This window comes from Diadema setosum, chromosome 4, assembly GCF_964275005.1.
Source record: "Diadema setosum chromosome 4, eeDiaSeto1, whole genome shotgun sequence".
In the NCBI taxonomy this organism is placed as follows: Eukaryota; Metazoa; Echinodermata; class Echinoidea; order Diadematoida; family Diadematidae; genus Diadema; species Diadema setosum.
In genome coordinates, this window is record NC_092688.1 from 2221777 (window position 1) to 2235230 (window position 13454).

Sequence of the window (13454 nt, forward strand, 5' to 3'; positions counted from 1 at the left end):
GTGACATTGTAACATGTATACACAAGTTTGTATTTGCCCCTCCATCAAAGGACACCTTTTTTTGGTTAATTTTTTGTTTGTTCATCAAAAGACACATTTTTTTTTTGTTCATTGTTAGAATAATTTGGTATTTATAACACATTTTACACATGTATTGTAGTAGAACTATATGTACAGTAGAATGTAGGCACCCAAGTGAAAGAGAGGTGGTACCTGAGTAACTGCAATCTTTTTCTTGCAAATGTTTCCTGAGAAATCTTGAAATTAGTGTATTACAGTAATTTCTTACCCCTGACATTGTTACCGGTACTTTGTTATCTCATGAATGCATAGTTTATATTCTTGACCATCTTATCATCGACCATAGCATAATGGACAGATCAGATTACATGTACATGTATGTATAACCCAGTGAATTCTGTTCGATTCAAATTGCATCCTATAAGGGAATCGGCCTCGAGAGGCTTTATAACCTTTACTGATCCCTCACGTGCTACATGTGCAGTGTATGTACACTGTATATTTTTTCTCTTCTGTTTGTCTTGTAAACATGATTTTTTTCTTTTAGCATGTAAAATAATATGAATTTGAATTTAAGTTTGAGATTTTTGCAATCACATATTCAGAAATAGGCATCATTTTTTATGAAGCTACATTGTACTTTAGATATGTTCACACGGTCATACCACACACATAAGATGTGAAGATGTACAAAGCAATGTACATATTATTATGACATATACATTTGTTCTTGCTTTTGCAGTGACAAGTCATATGTTGCGTCAGTTGTTGATTTCCTTCACGACGCTTATGCTGGTCCCAGTCCTGTTGAAAGTGACAAGATCATTTGGGTGAAGTTTGAAAAACCTGATATTACAGGTGAGTGCCACAATACTTCACTCAAATTATGTACGGTATTACAAAGATTGGACTTAAGTATCATCCTATTTTGTCTGGATGATTCTAATTTTAGCTCTCACTAATCCACAGAAAACCAAATGAGTATAGAATATGACTATAAATATATATGCAGAAATTACATCTAGAGTGGGTGTCTGTGTTTTTTTTCCTCCATAAAATATATCTTTCATGAATGATTACAACAAAAAAGAATTAACATAACCAACTATTGAGCTAAAGAAAACGAATTGATGGGATAATGTTGTGTATTGATTTTCCACAGAAACTGATGAAAAACTTGGATTAAAAAATGGGGTTTTGTCTGTAGTCATCATGGAGAATATTACCTATTGTTTCATAATCTAAACTGCATCCACTTTTGAAGTGATTTAAAACCTTTGCAAGAAACCCTCAAAATCAATTGAATTCATGACTGCAGAGATTCTATTGCGAGTACTGTTTGCCCCTCCCCTTTTTTGATGAGTTATTTTGCATGAAAGGTCATGTTGTACATAACTAAATGGGGAGCATCTTCACCTGCATCAGTGACAAGTAGCATCTTCTACAAGGTGCCAACATTCTGTACTTCAGATTTGCGCACCATAGCAGCTGCAGTGACCAAATTCATGTGCAGTACACGTTGTACATTAACATTATGCATTCAGAATGAATTCAGAGCCTGAACACAATTCAACTTCCAGAAATGTAAAAAAAAAAAAAAAGTAAAAAAAAAGAAAAGGAGAGAGAGAGAGAGATGAAGAGCTGGGATGCACACACATGTGTGCAGAAGAAGAAATACAATTTATGGACCTGATGGAGTGTTTGGCAAACCTCAGACGCGCCCTTTCCTTATATATTAACGATCCTTCTCATAATTGATGATAACAAACTTTATTTCAGCATTGTCCATGTGAGTGAAACAGTCTATTGTTGTCAGTGCCCAAGATGTATAAGTACACAGGACCAAAAATATCAATGGTGTGCACAGTGTACATTTTAGGAACGAAAGTGTTATGGATTAAAGTAGATGCCTTATGTAATAGATAAGACCAAGGAAGCTACATGCTATCTGTCAATCAAAAATAGGTGATATTTATACCTGTGTTGTCAGTTTGCTTGAATACGAGAACAGAGTTTAACTGTACTTCAAATCATAGACTGATATTTACAATTTTATTATGTACAAACTGTAGCAGTTACAGCTAAAACATAGTACTCAGCAGGACCTTACACATTCATCTTTTGACATTTGGAATTTGCGTGCTGTAATTGGACAGATCTACCAAGAAACCTGTCTGGCTGGTGCCATTTGCCAGGATATCAAGTTGTTTGTAGTATTTTGAGATCAATAAAAAATATGCGATATTTATATGTTGTCAGTTGGCTTGAATATGAGAATAGAGTTTAGTCCAAATCATAGACTGATATTTGCAATGTACATGTAGCAGTTACAGCTAAAACATAGTATTACTCAGCAGGACCTTACACATTCATCTTCTGACATTTGGAATTTGCTTGCTATAATTGGACAGATCTACCAAGAAACCTGTCTGGCTGGTGCCATTTGCCAGGATATCAAGTTGTTGTGTAGTATTTTGAGATCAAAGAATGTGATATTAACTGATAAACATTTTCAAAAGTCAGTGTACTGACGTTTATTCTGGAAGTGCCTCCCCTGTTCAGTAGTGAGTGTGTAGAACACTATGTACTACATTTATTATGATTGAATCATGTCCTAGCAGTAATATTGAATCACACCATATAGCAAACTGCATTCAATTCACTCTTGTGAGTGATGGATATTGCTATGGCCTGATACATACCTTGTACATTATAATCAATGTTATTGAATGTTAAACATTCTGTAGCAAACATGATCGGATAAGATCTTAAACTGTCACTAGTACTTCCGTTGAACCTTTCTGGTTAATTTTTGCTTTTTCATCTTTACCCAATGGCAGTCATGTTTTATGGGTTCTTTCACAAATTTCTTGTATAGTTTACAGATTGGAGCAAAAGATCAAAAGTTCTGCAAGCACAGGAGAACTACATGTATGTTTTGGCTTTTGAAAGCACAAAGTGTTATTCATATTTGAACTTGATGGGAGTTTCAGAACAAACAGCAAGGCTGTAATGGTATATCAAACATGGTATCTACACATGTACAGAACTATTGTAAATACAATGCATGTTCAGACTACTCTCTACAAGGAGTGTTGGAGATACAGACTTCCTAATAACGTAATACATCGTTGCACTTACTGTAAATCTGAAAATGAGATAGATCATAAGGTAAAATATTAAAATTGATTAGGAGCCATCATGATGTACCATCAGTTCATTACACACAATGTAAATTCTCCAGAAGTGTAATGCATTACTGTAAAACCAGAAACAGTTTGCGGCGTGAAATTTTCCCTGAATTGAAGTTGATTGCCCTTTGAGTGACATGAAAATTTTGTGACTTGCAAGCTGTTTTCATTGCATCATGTACACCAAAACTTATATGCTTGCATTTTACTTAGAATGTGAATCTTGGGTCCTTGCAAAGTTCACTAAAGTATCATGCACGTGAAAATGCCTGGTTTTACAGTAATTGTAGAGGGCCTATAAATTACAAGGAAGTACTGTTATAAAGACTACTGAAAGTAGGCTACCCAGCTGAGAGTATCAAAACAGTTTTAACTTAGTTTCAAAATGTGACGTCTTGAAAGTAATTAGAAATTGAAAGGACAGGCTCTCAAAGCATGGCTTTTATACCAACCAAATTATAACAATCTGTATTCAACAGATTTAGTTTGGAGTATGCTGTCCTGTGCCCTCATTGTGTTTTATTCTTTAATATCAAAAGAATGAATTTTTATGTTGGATACTATTGTCTTTACAGCTTGAAATGGAAAGAATAAGTTTTTCAAATCATGCCTTTAATGGCTTGACAATGTTATCGAGCATCTCAAGCCTGACCATTCGATCACTAAAAAACTTATTACAAGTGCGCTGTATCATGTACTACATATAGGTATACCTGTACAAATTTTTATGGTCCCATATTATTGATCACCTCAATGTTGGTTTAAACTACAGTATAAATGCAAGCTTCCCATTTTCTGTGTTTTACATCAACTAGATCACATATTTCCGTGTCAAGAAGCAGCTGATTGCCCTTTGTTCTTGGTGATTGGTTACTCAAATGGAGTCCAGATTTGGAGCATATTGGTAAGAATCTGTACAAATTTTCTTCATTGAACAGTATCTGATGATACAAATTATACATGGTTTTAAAGCCTTTGTATAGTTTGATGACCAAAAATGTAACATTTTTGTAATCATGTTACGAGAAACAAACAAACAAAAAAAACAACTTGCAGTGTTACGATCACAAATGTGTAACCAATTTTAGGCATATTGATCACATGTAAAGTTGATAAATTTCTGCATAGTGTGAGATCTGATTTTTATGCCTCCGCCACGAAGTGGTGCCGGAGGCATTATGTTTTCGGGTTGTCCGTCCGTCCGTCCGTACGTCCGTACATCCGTACGCCCGTCCGTCCGTACATCCGTACGCCCGTCCGTCCGTCCGCATTCGTTTACGCGATAACTTGAGAAATATTGACTGGAATTTTACCAAACTTGGTCCAAGTATAAAGTATGATGGGGCAATTACTTGATTAGATTTTGGGTGAAATCGGCCAAAGGTCAAAGGTCAAGGTCAAATCATGAAATTGTATCCGTTTACGCGATAACTCAAGACTAGATTGAGCAAATTTCACCAAACTCAGAGTCTCAGAGACTCCAACCCAAAGGACCTTCTGATCTGGAGATTCTCCCGCCTGAAACCCCTAGCAAACAGGAGACTCCAAGTTGATGTGTGCAAAGCGCGAAGTTCCTAAGGTTCTAGACCCTCTCTGGTGCTATCGAAGGCTTATTTTTTCAACATACAATAGCAATAAGTAAGAAATCCTTTCCAACGGGAGACACATAGCCAGGGCGGGAGAAATTAAATCTCAAGCGGGAGAACGGGAGATTTTGCAAAAATGGGTTTTCGGCGGGAGATCTCCCGTCGAAAGCGGGAGAGTTGGAGTCTCTGTTGTCTGAGGATGATGTATGATGGGAAAATTACATGTTAGTTTTTTTTAGTGAAATCGGACAGAGGTCAAAGGTCAAAGATCAAGGTCAAATCCTAAAATTTATCTGTTTACGTGATAACTCAAAACTGGATGAAGTAGCTTTCACCAAACTTGGTCCAAGGATGATGTATGATGGGGCAATTAGTTGAGGAGATTTTAGTGACATTGGCAAAGGTCAAAGGTCAAAAGGTCAAGGTCAAATGCTAAAAATGTTGCTATTTCCCCCATATCTATGCAATGCCCGAAGGTATTTTATTGAAACTTAGTGTAGACATGTACTACTGCGTAAAGATTCTCCAGAGAGAGTTTCATGTCATAAGGTCAAAGGTCAAAAGGTCAAAGGTTAGATGAAAATGTTGCAATTTCACTTTTCTCGCAAATGGTTTAATGTATCTTCATAGAACTTGGTACATATGCATGTACTGACTGGCAGGGATTATCTAGGGAATTTAGGGGTCATGGGTCAGTATGTAGTCAGGGGTCAAAGGTCAAGGTCAACTCCTCAAAATTTTACTGTTTCCCTCATATACTGAACTAGTGTATATTCAATGCTTGCATTATTAGTTTTAAAACTTAATGTATACATGTTGTATTACCTAATGGAGATTCTCCGGGAAATTTCCAGAGGTCAAAGGTTAAGGATCAAAGGTCAGGTTTAAATGAAAAAAAAATCTATTGTGTACTGTAATTACACTCTTTCTTCATACCTTGAAAAGTACTCAATGCATAAACTTATAACGGGGTCGGTCAGAAGTCAAGTAAAAATCCTCAATCCCCCAAATATGTGTACCTGCACTCTTAGACAATTATAGCAAACCCAGTTTGAGGAAAGTGAACATTCAATACATTTCTGACAAACCTGTCATATCAGTATTTTGCCAGTTATGTGAAACTGTCATCACACATTGTGAAGACATTGTACTATACACCTATTGGGAGAATCATTATGGTGGAGGTATCAGTCGCCATAGTGACATTTCTAGTTTAAAATGTGATTTTCAGGGTATTGGTACACTTTAACATAAATGCACAGGAAGGATAGTACACTGTGAGCACAATTCCCGCCATGGTGTCAATCTTATGGTAGTGCTCTGATCCAGCACCTTACAATGCAGCACATCTATATGAAGGTCTTGGTTTCACTTTATTCAGACTTCGGGAATTTGTGATGATGTGTGCAAAGGAAACAAGCCAAATAGCTCTAACACACACACACACACACACACACACACACAAATCCAACTCAATAAATTGTGGATGGTTTTGCAAGCTCTGTTTGATAGCCAACTGTATGTTTTCCATCTGAAGAGGGCTGCATACCTCTACAGAGTTCATAATAACAAGCAATGAGTCATTGAACTGTACATATTATGTCTTTCAAGTATTGTTCAATGGGTGTGATCTTTCTCCATTGGCTGGTTCAATCAAGTAGCATACTGTACACATGAATGTATGCCATTTATACGTATGCATAAAATTTGCTATATATGAATGACCGCAGATCTGACACCGTAACAGAATGCCTGATCACATTTATATATTCATGTATAATAATATATATATTCACATACATTGTATATATTCATATATTCATATAATCATATATTCATATATTCATAAATTCATATATTCATATAGTCCTATATGTAGTATGGACCTGTTGATCATTTGTGATTATTTGTAATTATTTGTAATTATACAGTTACAGACAAGCCTGATTTCACATAGACCATGTACAAAGTACAGCCGGGCCAAAGGCGGGGCCTAAGGCCGGACCCAAGGCCACGGGCCTTAGCCCGGAACCAGGGGCCCAGAGCCCAAGTGGGCCCAGGCCCAGGGGCCCATAGCCCAAGTGGGCCCAGGCCCAGTGGCCCAGGGGCCCACGGGGCCCCAAGGCCGGGCCGAGGCCAGGAGCCTAAGTGCTGGCCCAAGGCAGGGGGCCCAGCCAGGGACCACCAGACTGAGACCACTAAGAGTACTAGTCATGACTTGCTGTGATAATGATGTGACAGGCCTGTGCAATACACTGTACAGGGCTGTGCATATTATGTATTAATACACTGTACACTAACTATACACAGTCATGACTTGTGACAGGCCTGTGCATACACATATTATGTAAATACACTGTACAGGGCTGTGCATATTACAAATACACTGTACACTATACACAGCCCAGTCGCTGTATATATCGCGACAGGGCTGCACCTGAGCAGCCCACAACACAGAGCAAACACAAAGCAAATTTTACGATTGCATTTAGTTTTGATACTTGACATCATTTTTTGTCACCTCAAATGCATCAAATACAATCTTTATTAATGAGACTTCATACCGTACCTGTTTTCCTGGGGTTATTTGTGGGAATTCTCCAATCTGGGTACTATTTGCAAATCTAACAACATGTGAAAATATCAACTCCTGATCATGTAACGTGCATGTGTACATTTCTGTGTTCACTGCTGTATTCCATGAACATGAATTCAACAACTACTGTTATATCCTGTAATATGAGCTGCCAGGACAAAACTCACATACGCTCTGATTCTGTATAGCAGTCACTTTCAAAGCAATGTATTGATACATTTCTGCCAGCTAAAAATTCTTAAATGTCGGTTCACCCATGTGAACGGGTACAGAAACTGAAGCCTAGGTGGTGGGTTAAGCAGAATTGCTGCTGTCCTTACAGTCCCACTCATATGTTTTCATGTTAGTCTAATGCTAGTTTGTGGCAATAAGAGAGTGTGCCAAGCAGTTTGCCAAGCAGGGATTCAGCTGGATGTCGAAAGTGATTAGCCATCCTGATACTTGAATTTAACAATACCATTTAACATTTCCATACCACCTAAAACCCCAACCCTATCAAATTCTTTAGAATTTCTGCTATCAAAACAATGATAGGATAATCTGCAGATAAAGTAGATTTTTTTCTGTCACAAATCTGCTGTTACTGTGTTATTACCTCCGCCCAGGGGGAAGGTTATGTTTTCGTTACCGTTGGTTTGTTTGTTTGTTTGTTTGTTTATTTGTTTGTTTGTTAGTTAGTTTGTCTGTGTGCAAAATAACTCAAAAAAGTAGGTAACGAATTTGGATGAAACTTGCAGGAAAGGTTTAGATTGATACAAGTAACAGATGATCAAATTTTGGTAGTGATCTGAGAATTTTGGAGGAATTTATGAAGGATTTTTTATATTTTGGCAGGTAGGGTCAATGAACTTGGGAGTTCAGGCTGCGCGTATTTGAGGTTTGCATGCGCGCACTAGTGCGTGCTCTAGTTTCTACTAGGGCGAGGCGCGCCGTGCAGCTGAGGGTTTATGACGTAACAAAGGCTTCTGTATTGGGAAATTGGGCGACTTTCAGCACACAATGCTATAAGTATGTATGGGTGGAAATCACTTCTATGGAAGAACAAGATCAGTGGTGGAAATGAGCTGCATGCTTGGCGGAGGTCTGCGCTCTCAGAGTGCTTCTGTAGTTTTGAATGTCTTCCTCTGTGAAAAATGTGAAATCAGTGAAAGGAAAAAATATGGTACCTGGTAAATATTAATAGCTGTGCACATTATTCACACATGTATGTACTATACAATGTATGACAGTAGCATATATTCACTCACAAAAAAAACACTGATACATGTAAAGGAGTTAAAGAATCAGCAGACATAGTTTTACAAGATATATTGCAGAGTTCAATTAGTATTGTATTAGTATTAGTATTATTATTATTATTATTAGTAGTAGTAGTAGTAATAGTAGTAGAAGTAGCAATGATAATAATAATGATAATAGTGGCTACTTGTATAGCGCACAGGTCCGCTTTTTAGTGCTCATGGCGCTTCATAAATGAAAAGATAGATATAACACATGTTCAAGCATGACAACAGAGAAGAAAATGGCAAACAACAACAAACACATACATGTACCAGATAAAGAATACAATTGTTCCGAACATTATAGACTGCAATTATAGTCCTCAGTGTGAGAGGAATAGGTAACGTTTTGAAGTTTGGATTTGAATGTTTCTGTAGATGACAATTATAGCTGTACACACAGAGAAAATGTTCCAGTTAAAGAGGAACGTAGTCATACAAAGTGTATGCATTTCACATTTTTCAGTATTTTCAATCTTTCATATCCATATGCAATGGGCATAATGGACTCATTTGCTTATCATTTGCATAGTATGCTATCATGGGGTGTGAAAGTATGCTGAGTGTTGACATATAGGTCATCCACTCATTGTATCCCCCGAACAGAGTTCGGAGAATACTATGGATTTGGCCTCGTTGCACCGCGTCCGCCGCAGAGATTTTCTTGTGAGCACTCTACTGGCTGCAGTTCTTCTTAGATCATCTTCAAATTTGGCATGAAGGTGTGTTATGGTAAAACGAAGACGCCTATTGTTTTTGGTGATGGTGCCCTCGCTTGTTCCGTCTTTATACATGAAAAAGTAAATTTAACAGGGTCTGTTTGTGTGTGCGACGCTGGCCTTGCTTCGTGACCAATTTTTTTTATGCCTCCGCCAACGGAGTGGCCAGAGGCATTATGTTTTCGGTTCGTCCGTCCGTCCGTACGTACAAAAATTACGTCCCATTTTGTTTTTGTCGATATCTCAAGAACCGTGTGGTGGTTTCACATCAAACTTGGTATGAGGGTATATCATGGGGGGATAATACTTTGTTTGGATTTTAGGGTCACGGGGTCGAAGGTCAAAGGTCACAGGTTATTTTGTGAAAAAAAAGGTTGAAAATTCATGTTTTTCTCCATATCTGGCAAATGGTTCAAGGTATCTTCATGGAACTTGATATATATGCTTGTTCCAATGGGCAGTGACTATCTAGGGAAGTTGGGGGTCATGGTTCAAAGGTCAGGGGGTCAAAGGTCAAGGTAAACTCCTCAAAATATCTCTTCTTTCTTTATGGTTATGCAATGCCTGAAGGGTTTTTTTTAAAACTTGATGTATGCATGTATTACCCGATATATATTCTGTGGGAAGTTTCTTGCCAAAAGGTCAAAGGTCAAGTGAAAGTGTTGAATTGCACTTTTTCCTCCATATCTCAAAAGTAACTCAAGGTATCATCATGAAACTTACATATTTATGCATGTTCAACCTAACAGTGATTCTCTTTGGAACTGTGAGGTCAAAGGTCAAAGGCCAGGTTTAGATAATGCTATTTTCCCATTTGATACTGAAATTATACTTTTTCTCAATACCTTGAAAATTACTCAAGATGCATTTAACTTATAAAAGGGTCAAAAGTCAAGTAAAAATCATCAGTTCCCCAAATACCTGCACTCTGACATTTTTAATCATTCATCCAATTGAACCTACAAAGCTAGTTCTAGGAAAGTGAACATTCAGCAAATTTGTGGCAAACCTGTCATTTTAATATTTTGCCAATTGTGTGAAACTGTCATCACACATTGGCAAGACATTGTACTATAGACCTATTAGGAGAACCATGCATTATGGCGGAGGCATATCAGTCGCCGTAGCGATATATCTAGTTTTTTTTTTTTTTTCCATTGGATAGAATATTAACTGCAAATGACAGGAATACAAAGTATGTGGAAAGTTTGCATGATTTGACTTTTTTTCCCACTTTTTAATATAAATGTAGAAAAAACCCCAACAACAACAACAAATGTTTGTTTACAGATTTGAAGCAATTTCCATCTACACAAAGGTCAGTGTCATGTAATCTCATGCCAGTGTTGCATTACTTTTTGAAGGCATATTTTGTGACTGAAAAAAAAAAAAAAAGCCTAAATGTGAAGAAGTCAATTTCAGTGTAGTTTTCATGTTTGTTTACTGCATTAGTTTTTGTTTTTAGTATCTAAAGATGGGTAGCCCTAAGTTACTGTACGAGCTGAAATTTTCGCGTACAGATATTTTCGCGAATTGCTACTAGGAGAACATTTTCACGTGTTGTTAATTTCGCGGTTGCGAGGTCTAACTGTGCTTATCTGTTTGCACGTTGTTATTTTCGCGTGTTGTTATTTTTGCGGTTCAAAGGCGATTCGCGAAATTCGCGAAAATGAAACCACCGTGAAAATTTCAGCTCGTACAGTATGCCTTCTTCTCATGTTTGGAAAGGGAACAAGAAGGCTACTCATTTTGCTATGTTATCATGATAGCGTTGAACTATCATGCACAGCAACTGCTGCTTGTATAATAATGCAGGAAACAATTGCTTTTGAGTTGCTTGGAAAGGACTTTATTCTTAACACATCGTCTAGTTGCAAGAAGACTGATGTGGTAAATTTAAATTTCCCACAATAGCCAAGAATTCTTTGCTAGTATGGTTGACTGAGCATTAATAGACTACAGGTACTTGAGTCAATGTCTGTTTAGATTATACCTAAGATGAGCCAGGAGGGCTATAGCAGCCAAAATATTTATGTTCAGATTCAAGTATATGAAAGTAAGTATTATCTTTGTAATCCGAGAACATTGATTTTCCTATTGAGCGAGAGAGAGGTACACCTGTACATACACAGAAGGGTTGTAAAGAGTAGGTAAATTGAAATGTCTTGCTTTGTTTTCTAGTATGAAGGCTTGCTCTGTGTGGTCACACTTTTCATCAGATGAAGGATACATGTATTTGATACAATGTACTTGTGCATTGGATATATTTAATAATATATTCAGTAATTTGCATTTTTGTACACTAATAACTACTGTACAGTGTATGCACTCTTTCAGTCCAAGTGTTATCACAGTGCCTCACTCGGGCAATATGTACAACTTTCAACTTCATGCCTCATCAACATGGTTGAATGTATTTTGAAATGCTTGTGACACCTTATTGTCACATTCCTCATAAGAAAATCAACATAGGGCCTACTGCTTTTTTAATTCAATTTAGAAATGCCATACTTGCCAACATTTTGAAATCCTGAAGAGGTAGATTTTGCGAGGGAGTGAAGCGACCAAGCCCGAGCGCGCTTGCGTGCGAGGGGGGGGGGGGGGGGAGGGGGGGTGTCCCCCCTCCCACGGTGTGGATTTTTTTTTTTTTTTTTCAATATCAAAATATGAGATTCGGTGCATGCTTTTTAACCTTTTTAAAGGGTTCTTGGTATTGATAAAAAAAACATATAATCCATGTAAATCTATGAACTATTTTGTAGACTATGCATATAAAAATGAAATCAGACATATTGGTAAATAATTTTTGGAGGCTAAGCATATGTGAAAAAGTAATCAAACGTATTGGCAAATAATTTATCCCCTTATAGATATCTAGTGTACTTTCTATTGTGGAGCTAGTTTGATGAATAAGACATAATGTTGCCCTCACCAAGTCTAAATTAATTAGCAGATGACCTGGCTGTGAGATTCCTGTACGTGGCAGATTTTGCTCTCTTCTGCAGTGTTTGGAAGGGTTTCCATTCGTAGCATTCACTCTTGCAGAACGTGAGCTACCAAAACATTACTATTACGTGTGGTTCTAGCTACATGTACACGTGTACAGTAAGTCTTGCACGCACGTTTGATAGAGACTAGTGCACCACCGCAGTGTGCATACATGTGTGCATATTAGAAGGCTGAATACGGCGTTTTTGAGGAACGAGTTCCTTGAAATTATTATTAGTATTCTAATTACTAGCTTATTTTAGGGAATCAACGCACAATGAAGGGAAAATATGACTTCCATTTCATTTTATGGTAGGTTTGCTACAAAATCGGTAGATCAGAAGAGAAAATCGGTAGCCGGTCAAAACCTCTAAAAAGCAGTAGTCTACCACCCAAAGCAAGAGAGTTGGCAAGTATGAAATACAGTCAAACCTGTCTATAGCGGCCACCCAAGGGAGACGGAAAAAGTGGCCGTTACAGACAGGTGGCCGCTATAGACAGGTAATCCAACTTTGTGTGCATTTAATAGTACATGTTGTAGGCCCTACATGTATCATCGTTGTATCCTTACATGTACATGTATGTACATGTGTGTACGTATTATATGCACACTCCGTGTGTTTCATGCATTTAACCATGCCGGTGTACAATGTATAAATTGTTGCACAGTATAGTGTATTGTTGTGAAGAAAGCTTAACACTAGTGCATTATCATGACTGAATGATCGAGGGATGAATGCAGTGGTGGCGATCACTGAACGTTGCCCGCACGGCTACAAAGCAGAAAAACGCGCTGAATTATCTGCTCGGCTACGGCTCCATTGGGTTTTTGGCCGCTATAGGCAGGTTAAAATCTACCGCAGGAAACAAAATTTGTGGCCGCTGGCCGCGTTAGACAGGTGGCCGCTATACACAGGGTCTTTATCAGGGCTTTTCTCTCGGGGGAATTTTTTAGTGGCCGCTATAGACAGGTGGCCGCTAAGGCAGGTTTGGCTGTACATGTATGTCATTATACCAAAGATTGCTGTGAAAAAGAGACAGTATACCCAGGATGTGTTTTGAAAAAAGGTGGC

The 13454-nt window shown here is 37.8% G+C and overlaps 1 protein-coding gene across 1 annotated transcript in view; it reads left to right on the plus strand.

Annotated features, from left to right (window-relative positions):
• LOC140226754 (BCAS3 microtubule associated cell migration factor-like) overlaps nucleotides 1-13454 on the plus strand; it is a 46148-nt gene that overhangs the window by 3962 nt on the left and 28732 nt on the right. Inside the window, exons 2-3 of the mRNA XM_072307184.1 lie at nucleotides 764-879; nucleotides 4028-4116. Coding sequence (XP_072163285.1) covers nucleotides 764-879; nucleotides 4028-4116 — 205 coding nt within the window. The remainder of the gene's footprint in view (nucleotides 1-763; nucleotides 880-4027; nucleotides 4117-13454) is intronic.